The sequence below is a fragment of the Trichechus manatus genome, unplaced genomic scaffold (assembly GCF_000243295.1).
Source record: "Trichechus manatus latirostris isolate Lorelei unplaced genomic scaffold, TriManLat1.0 scaffold00049, whole genome shotgun sequence".
Taxonomy (NCBI): Eukaryota; Metazoa; Chordata; class Mammalia; order Sirenia; family Trichechidae; genus Trichechus; species Trichechus manatus.
The window spans coordinates 13,648,016-13,657,900 of NW_004443985.1; the positions used below are offsets into that span (position 1 = coordinate 13,648,016).

General features: G+C 39.1%; 1 protein-coding gene across 2 annotated transcripts in view; it reads left to right on the forward strand.

Annotated features, from left to right (window-relative positions):
* The window catches only part of NGLY1 (N-glycanase 1), a 69,160-nt gene continuing 59,275 nt past the window's right edge, over positions 1–9,885 (forward strand). For both annotated transcript variants that reach the window (XM_004377373.2, XM_004377374.2), the window contains exons 1-2: positions 1–225; positions 9,451–9,565. In XM_004377373.2, the coding sequence (XP_004377430.1) occupies positions 53–225; positions 9,451–9,565 (288 nt within the window). In that variant the 5' untranslated portion in view covers positions 1–52. The remainder of the gene's footprint in view (positions 226–9,450; positions 9,566–9,885) is intronic.

Genomic DNA, 9,885 nt, shown 5'->3' on the forward strand with positions numbered 1-9,885 from the left:
CCCCGGCCGGCTGCCGCGACCGCGAAGCGCTGAGGCGCCTGCTCAGTGCGGCATGCGGCGCGCGAGGGGCGGCGACGGTCGCGGGTGCTCAAGCATGGCGGCGTCGGCTCTGGGCAGCTCCTCAGGCTCCCCGTCCCCGGCCGTGGCCGAGCTCTGCCAGAACACCCCAGAGACCTTTCTGGAGGCCTCCAAGCTGCTGCTCACCTACGCGGACAACATCCTCAGGTGCGGGGCGGCCGGGGCGCCGCGCCTGCTCAGCCCGGGTCTGGGGGCGCCCGGCCCGGCTTCGGAGGGCGGCGGGGCCCGGAGGGACTGGCCTGGGCGTAGCGCCGCTCGGGAGACCGCAGGCCGGGGCCCAGTGTCCGCACAGGCTCCAGTCCGCCCAAGAAGAGGCAGTTTCCTTTGCATTTGTGCCTGGGCACCTGATATCGGGGCGCGCCGGAGTGAACTGGAGGTCCCGGGGTTGGGGCAAGACGGCGGGAAGGTGGGAAAGCGCGCCCCAGACACTTGCTTCTCACTCAGTTCTTTAACTGTCTTAAAAGTCAAGATATAAACGGTAACTGCGCTTTCATGTCCACTACGTGGATTTTACGGAGCAGGGCGGCTTGAATCTACACGTGCTTATCAAAAGTTAGTCTTTGACAACCTGATGTTTTCTTCCCAGCATTTTGTAGATATCCTAAAGCATACTACTGAAGTTTTGTTTTTAATTTTAATGATTTTTTTCTGACCGTTTTTGTTGGTTGAAACATTAACCATATTATTGTGAAGTTACGATTATTACATTACTACCTGAATTCTGCTTTTCAGTATGACTCCCTAAATGAGTAAGAATTAGTGAAGGTAATCACTTTGGATAAGAGTGATTTGTTTCCTTCTCCTGTCAGCAAAAGTACACTTCTAGAGCTGAAGTTTTAGGAATTTGGATAAGTTTGATTATTTATTTTGAACCGTTACCTACTTCAGCTCTTCAGATCAAAGGATGTGGTGTCTTAAGGAGAAACGTGGGGTGGGGGGAAGGGAGCAAAGGTTAAAGGAGCTTCAAGGCCAAGTGCTTTGGCATGTTACTTCATTATCAGGTCACCATGATTATCTAGGTTCTTTGTCCCCCTCTGCCCGTGGTCCATTTGCTCTTCTAAGTGACACGTATGTTGGCATGAAGTCTAAAAAGGAATTCCTCTTAGTTTGAAGGTTATAGATTTTTTGTGACCCAGTTGTAGAGACATTAGTTACAAGTGCAGTATTTAATCCATGGTAGTAATAATATGGTTCACTTAGATAATGATTTTAAAGCTATATTGAAGGGAAATTACATTGAGCCCTTATTATGTGCCAGATGCTCTGAGGGATGCACTGTTCACAGCTACACAATTGTGACCTGTCGAGGGACTGCCTGCCTCCTCTGTGACACCTTCTCAATTTGGCTTTTATGCTTTGAGAGGTCTTAGAAGAGCTATTCAGAGCGCAGAGATGCCAGTGGACTCTGCATAAATGAACTGGAGAGACTGGGGTTTTCAGAGCCCATCAGCTGGGCCTCCCACCTGAAAAGCCACCAAACTATTTAAACCACGCTAGGAAACCCTATGAGGCAGTTCTCCGCTGTCCTGTGTGATCGCTATGAGTCAGAATTGACTCGATGGCAACGGGTTAATCAGAAAAGGGTGGTGGCCTTGTATGAGGACTCACTTTCATTTCAAACCAGAAATGCTGAGATCAAGGTATTTTGAGGAAGGAAACCCTCTGCATGCAAATAATGACCTTTGGCATCATAATCATCATTGTGAATGTTAACCAAACTCCTGGAAGAGACTTGGCATGTGTCAGTTCAAGTTGCAGTCTTTACTATGGCTTATGTTTCTGATCTTAAAGATTTGTCTTTTTTGTTTGTTTTGTTTTTATCTGAAAAGGGAATTAGGCATCTGGAACTCATATAAATGGAGATGGTATGAAAAAAAAAGCTGTCCTTTTTAGTTAAAGTAGTAGTACTCCTACTATCATATTCTTAGAATTCAAAATTCTTCTGGCCTCCGGAGGAAAATCTCCTTTTCTTTTCTGTCGAAGGCCAATGTCTTGCTAACTGCTAAACAGAAAAGCTCCAGATTTTTTTTGGTCCCCAGCCAAGCAACAATACAGATCTGTTCGTTCAAATTATTTGAGTATGGAGAAAACCAAGTTTTTCTGTTCTTTTTGCTGTTTGGGGGAAATCCACTAGTGTTAGAGGTAAAGAACTATATCTTTTCATCTTGATGACCTTCACTCCCACTTCAGGGTAGAGCAAGAGCTGGAATGAGCATTCCATTAGCTTTTCTTTTTTTTTTTTTTTTTTTAACAGTGATACTTGCCACTGTACACATTGAATTTCAAGTAAAAAGACTACTTTTAAGTTTTTTAAAATGGCTGCCTTGACATTTCTCCTATTCCCCAAATACTAATCATAAATCTAATGAAATTACTGAATAAAATATATGTTAATTTGAATCCTCAAATTCCGTGGGTTTGGATATTTTACCTTTTTCAGGTCATTGACTTACAGAGATGAGCTGTTCTCTATAATACCTGCTTCCACAAAAGCCTGTAACAGCGTTTCTCTATCATTCCACATGGGTTCCTTCAATAATTTGCTCCATTCATTCTTTAAACAATATGTTAGATTTTCCAGTAATTTCCTTTGTAAACTGCACACAGTTACTGATTCAGAGCTGTATTGAGTATGATTGGGAAAGGCCAAGAGTGGTAACTGGTTTCTTCCTTTAGAGAAGATACATCTGTTTGGGAGAAAGGCACAGGTATGGAAAACAACCAGAGCATGAAATCTAGAGAATAATTCCAAGACAGTGTTTAAGTGCCTGCATATTTATGTGAGGAGATAGCAGAGGAACCTGACACGGGACAGGTTTGATAAGGTGGGACCTTGAGAAGTTGATGGAGCAGTGGAGACCTTATGTTTGACACAGTAGATTATGAGGAAGCAATTGTATTTTCTAGAGTGCAAAAGAAGCATAATGAAAGAGTTTCAGGTAGAATAATAACATAAGACAAAGCATGGATTTCAGTAGTGAAACTATTGCAGGAGTCATAAGCGTAAATGTGGATGGAAATGAGAGAATTGTATTGCAGGCAGGGATTGACAAGTCTCCATGACTGAATGGGAGGAGCAGAACTGGTGATGAGGGAGAGGAACTGGTGGGGAGGGTGAGAGGGTGGACTAAATAATGGAAAATAACTTCAAGTTTCTAATCTGGGTTATAGTTGACACCTAGAGAAACTGAGAGAAGTTAGTTACTTGGGGGCTGATAACTTTGTGGGCAGCTTGTGTGGTGTAAAGGGTATAAGCTTTATAACAGCAGTCAGTTTAAATCCCAGTCAACAATTTCTTAAAAGTGTGATTATAGGCAATTTATGTAAACTCTTTGGGTTTCAGTTTCCTCCTTTTAAAAGGGAAGAAAAATACTTACATTATAGAATTGTTGCAAAATATAGAAATAAATAAAGGATCTGCCACATAATAGGTAATTGCTGCCGATACTGTCTATTGCTACTGTTATTCAGTTTTTCATGTTAAACTAGATTAAACTAGGGCATTGAACTGGTTCATTCTGGTTTGAACCCCTGCTGAGATTTGCATTTCCACCTTCAGATATACTGAATCAGAATCCCAGGGCGGGGGGGGGTCTTGTTAAAATGTAGATTCTGATTCAGTGTATCTGGGGTAGAAATGCAAATTCTCAGCAGGGATTCGAACTTGAATAAACTGGTCCAAAGCCTTGGATTAAGCCAAAACAAAAAACCAAACCTGGTGCCATCAAGTTGATTCCGACCCTTAGTGACCACATAGTAGAACAGCCTCATAGGGTTTCCAATGCTATAATTTTTACGGAAACAGATTGCCACATCTTTCTCCCATGGAGCTGCTGGTGGGTTCGAACTACTGACCTTTCAGTTAGCAGCCAGGCACTTTAACCATTGCACCACTAGGGCTCCTAAGCTAGATTAAATGTACAAATTTCTTGAGGCAGAGTGATGTTTTTGAAAAATTTAGGTGTATCAGAATAAGCAGATTTTTAGAAGGACTAGAAATCTTTTAAATGACCTACAAAGAAACTTTTGCGATTAGTCATAAAAATACAAGATTACAGTATGTATTTATATACTAAGTTTGCATTTATGTGAACCCCTTCTGGGGTTAGGCATTCTAAAAAGGAAGAGGGCTAGTAAATGATTGATATATTCTCAGTGTTTCCGAACGTAAGCTGTATCTTCAAAAATAGATATGAGCATTTAAGTTTTTCTTTTTTCAGAGATGCTGTTACTTCAGTTGGAGGCCTACAGTCAGCATGTCTTACAATGGTAGAAATATGGTAGATTTATGACTTTTAAAGTGAAAAGCATGATCCTTTCCTACCATTCAGTGGTAAAAACAAAGACTGATTTTCTGTAAGTAAACTAATTTGGTAGATAACTGTGGAGGTAAAACAATTAGGAAGACACCAAAATACGTTCAAAGTGATGGTTGAGTGAGATACAAGAAATTTTGCTGGCCTTTCAAGACCCCAATCATCCAACACTATCATCCGATAACCAAAAAAAAAATGAAGGAAAGATGCCAAATAATTGCTAACAAGCAATATAAATATTACAAGTTGCAGAAATAGTTCACAGGCAGCAGAGATGCAACACACCGAAGAGTCACAGCAAAAAAATTGAGAAAAGTCTGCATAGGAGAGAAGCTAGTGGAAGAAGATTAAGCAAAAAATAAAAGCATTCCTTAAGGGTACTTCAGATACTGCAGGATGAGGGGACTAGTAAGGAGCTCAACATAGTGGGCACACTAAAATGATGCTGAAGTGCTAGAGATTAAGAACATGTTTTTGCGGCACTTTTCCAAGCCCAGAAGTGGGATCTGATGGGGTCTGATGGCCCTGCAACCATATTCTCTAATAACTTTTGAGGGCTTTAGGCCAACTTTTGCCATCAGTCTATGTTCAACACCATGGCAAGTCTGCCCAGCATAATCTTTAATAAAGGAAAGATAGGATTTGTAAATAGACATCACTGTCATTTCTGGACACTGTTTGCCATATGCTTTTAGTGAGAAAAGCAGATAAATGATACACAAAGTCCAGAAGTATAATAAAAGATAGAAAATTGCTTGTTAGATACTGAAGAGGAAAGTCTAAACTATGCAAAGCCTATACCAGAAAAGCTGTATCAAGAGTTACATGAAAACAGCAAGATTCAAAACAACAAGCTATATCAGAATAACTAGTATAAGTTTTGGGATTCCTGGATAGTATAAACGGTTAATGCGCTTGGCTGCTAACTGAAGGTTGGAGGTTCTAGCCCACCCAGAGGCACTTAAGAAGGTCTGGTGATCTACTTCCAAAGAATCAGCCATTGAAAACCCCATGGAGCATAGTTCTACTTTAACACATGTGGGGTCGCCATGAGTCAGGGTTGACTCCATGACAACTGGTAAGTATAAGTTTCATAATTAGGATTTTTAAACAGTAGTGAAATAGAAGAAAGGTAATATTGAAGAAATAAAGGTGAATAATATAGAAACTGGAAAGTTAAGTCCGTGAAAGGCTCTGATTATGTAGGGATCTGGAAACTATTGGTGAAAAAATAGATTAAAATAACTCAACCACTTTTGTACCAGTAAGCTATATCGTCCCAGTGTTACTGACATATTTATCACCCCATGGAATGTGTTGAGTATAATAAAAAGATGCCTCATTTATCTATAACTAGCTTTGGTAAATATAGGATTATTTTATAATTTACTGGTTTTTTTTTTTGTTTAAGTAATAAAAAGGAGAGAATACACGGGAATGCACTACTGAGAAAGAAAAATGTTTAAAAATTGAAGGGAATGATAAAGGAAAATAATATTACAGAGAAATAGAAATGTGTAGAAAAACAGTCCTTATAAGAGAAAACCAGTAACAGCTGCACAAGGAGAAATATCAAAAAGTATTTGTGTGACTGATAAATATGTGTGTTTATATATATGTATATACACACAGTATACATGTAATATATATGTAATCTTGTGTACTATATTACATCTTATATATAATATGTGTGTATATATACACATACCTTTTGTGAACGTATATATATTTATCTATAAAATGGATATTGATTGAGGACTAGAAAGGAAATAGAATAATTGATACAAAATGGAAAGTATGTTGGGAATACGTACTTAAAAATTTGTTGAGAGACTATACCCACCCAAGAAAAGAACATCACCTGCAAATTTGTAGTTGCAATCCACAGTAAATCACTGAAGTAAAAAAAAAAAATAATAAAAGATTGTAAAACTCCTTAAGATTGTAGTTTTATAAAATATATATCTAATATAGTGGTTCTCAGTGGGGTGATTTCCCTCACCCCCACGGGACTTTTGGCAAAGTCTACAGACATTTTTGATTGTTACAACTGAGGGACAGTTGAGCCCAAGGATTCTAAACATTCTGCAGTGCACAGGACAGCTTCCCACAACAAAGAATTATCTGGCCCCAAATGTCAGTAGTGCCAGTGTTTAGAAACTGATCTGATATGCAAAATAAAAGATAAGAAGGATAGGAATAAATTTTTCTTTGTGTTTTCAATTATCTGTGCTTCTCAAATTATCTGTGGTGAAGAACAGTTTTTTTTATTTTGTTTTTAATTTCCCATCCTTTGTGGACCTGTAACTGTTGTAAAATATAATAAAAAGTTCATGGCATTTTCAAACTGCTGTAAAAATTACCAAACACTCAGTTTCTGCACTTACTATGTACGGGTGGCAGAGTGTTTGCAGATTGACACCAGACTGTGGGCATTTTGAATAGCACTGTTTTAGAGCTTTTGTCTTTAAATATTGTCATAAACTTGTTGTATAATTTTTTTAAGTTTGGGGGAAATAGGTTTTAAAATGATTCATTTAGTATTTATGGCAGTTTGGCAATAGGTGGTTGTTTGATGGAAAACAAATATGAAATTCAGAAAAACTTCCATAATTAAAAATACTTGGATATTTTGTCTGTTTGTTTTAAATCAGAGTATCTAGAGCCCTTATACAGTTAGGACCATGATGGAAAATCAGTTGCAAGCACTCCTCCACCCATCCCATACCCTGGGCAGATGGCCTCAGCACTCTTTCTTAAGGACCCTGACACAGCCTCAGAGTTGTTCTTAACATGTTTATGGAAATCACTACAATTTTAAGGCAGATGATATCAAATGTGAAACTTACTAGTGATCCAAGACTGTGTTCTAAAGGTAAAAGTTCTGTGATTACAATGGAATACTGTGCCACAATAAAGAGCAATGGTGAATCCACGAAGCATTTCACAACGTGAATGAATCTGGAGGGCGTTATGCTGAGTGAAATAAGTCAGTCACAAAAGAACGAATATTGTATGAGACCACTATTATAAGAACTCAAGAAAAGGTTTAAACACAGAAAAAAGCATTCTTTGATGGTTACGAGGGTGGAGAGGGAAGGAGAGGGGGATCAACTTCGGTGAAGGGAAAGATAACACACAGTTAACGGGAAGTTAGCACAGCTGGACTAAAGCGAAAGCAAAGCAGTAAAGCAGTTCCCTGGACACATCCAAATACTTTGAGGGACAGAGTAGCTGGGGCTGGGGCCTGGGGACCATAGTTACGGGGGACATCTAGGTCAATTGACATAGTTTATAAAGAAAATGTTATACATCCCACTTTGGTGAATGGTGTCTGGAGTCTTGAAAGCTTGCAAACAGCCATCTAAGATACATCAATTGGTCCCATCCCAGTTGGAACAAAGGAGAATGAAGAAAACCAAAGATACAATGAAAATACTAGCCCAAAGAAGTAAAGGACCACATGAATCAGAGACTCCACCAGCCTGAGACCAGAAGAACTATATGGTGCCCAGCTACCACGAGTGACTGCCCTGACAGGGAACACAACAGAGAGTCCTGGACAGAGCAGGAGAAAAATGGAGAACAGAACTCAAATTCACACAAAAAGACCAGACTTAATGGTCTGACAGAGACTGGAGGAATCCCTGAATCTGTGGCCCCTGGACACACTGTTAGCCCATAACTGAAACCATTCCCGAAGCCCACTCTTCAGACAAAGATTAGACAGGACTATGAAACAAAAAATAATATACCTGAGGAATGTGCTGCTTAGTTCAGTCAGATACACGACAAGACCAGTTGGGCAGCTCCTGGCCAAAACAAAACGAGAAGGCAGGAATGGATAGGAATTGATCGAATGGACAACAGGGAACTGGGGGTGGAAAGGGTGTGTTGTCACATTATGGGGATTGCAACTAATGTCACAAAACAATGTGTTTATAAGTTTTTGAATGAGAAATTAACTTGAGCTGTAAACTTTCACCTAAGGCACGATTTAAAAAAAAAAAAACTATGATTATCTTATTCCTATATAATTTTATTTCTGATTTTTTTTTATTATCAAGTTCATTAAAAATCACAAATGATGCTTTTAATGTGCTCGTAACTCATCCCAGATATACTATTCAAAATCTTAATCATGGCAAAATAACTTCATGTTTTCATTTTCTTTTATTACCATATTTGTTGTGTCAAAAATGTCTTGAGCTGATAGATACATGAGACTAAATGGGCATCTCCTGTCTGGAGGTGAGATGGGAAGGCAGAGAGCATCAGGAGCTGGTTGAATGGACGCGGGAAATCGGGTAGAAAGGAAGAGTGTGCTGTCACAGTATAGGGAGAGCAGTTAGGGTCACATAACAATGTATATATAAATTTTTGTATGAGAGACTAACTTGAATTGTAAACTTTCACTTAAAGTACAACAATAAAAAAATGCTGAGAAAAAAAAAAGTCTTGAGCTGAAACCAAACTTACGGTAAAAACAGTCCATTGGTCTAGGGAAGAAAGAAAATCAAATAACAATAAAAGTATACGTAAGTTCATATTTGTGAGAAATCTGTGATCCATTTTTAATCTAAGTTCTTAGTTTCTTTTATTCATTCATTTCACAAATGTTTATTAACTACTTCCTGTGTGTCAGGCACATAGCAGAGGATGATGAAGATCCATCAGAACAAAACAGACAAAACCTTCTATCCCCTGTCTGGAATTCCATGGTGGTTTTTCTTTTGTTTGCTTTTTTGTAGCAACCCACAAGGCTTCTAAAGTTATCTAGCTTTGAAAGCATAGAATTCACAATGCCACATGGATTTCCCTAATGCCTACATTAATATTATCAGCTGTGAAATGAAAGAGCAAGGCTGTAGTAGAATGTATACTGAAGTAAGAATCACAGTCTGGCAACTTTTCCCGATGGTCCTTCAGATTCCTCTTTATTTAGTCTACACTACCTTGTAGGAGTGTAGCCAGTATAAAGTGTGAAAATGAATGCAAAAATACTTTGAAAAATATAAATTGTTATGTATAATCAAACTTTTTTTTTTTTTATCAGAAATCCTAATGATGAAAAATATAGATCTATCCGGATTGGAAACACAGCTTTTTCTACTAGACTCTTGCCTGTCAGAGGAGCTGTTGAATGTTTATTTGAAATGGGATTTGAAGAAGTAAGTGTATTCAAGTGTTTTCTCTTCCTTCTTCATATACAAAGCAGTCTTTATAGTGTTGATGGGTAATTGTCTTAGTCATCTAGTGCCGCTATAACAGAAATACCACAAGCGGATGGTTTTAACGAAGAGAAGTTTGTTTCCTCACAGTCAAAGTAGGCTAAAAGTCCAAATTCAGGGCGTCAGCTCCAGGGGAAGGCTTTTTCTCTCTGTCGGCCTTCTCTTCAGTGTTCCCCTGGACTAGGAGCTTCTCGGGTCAGGGACCCCGGTCCATAGGATGCGCTCTGCTCCTGGCACTGCTTTCTTTTTTTTTTTTAATT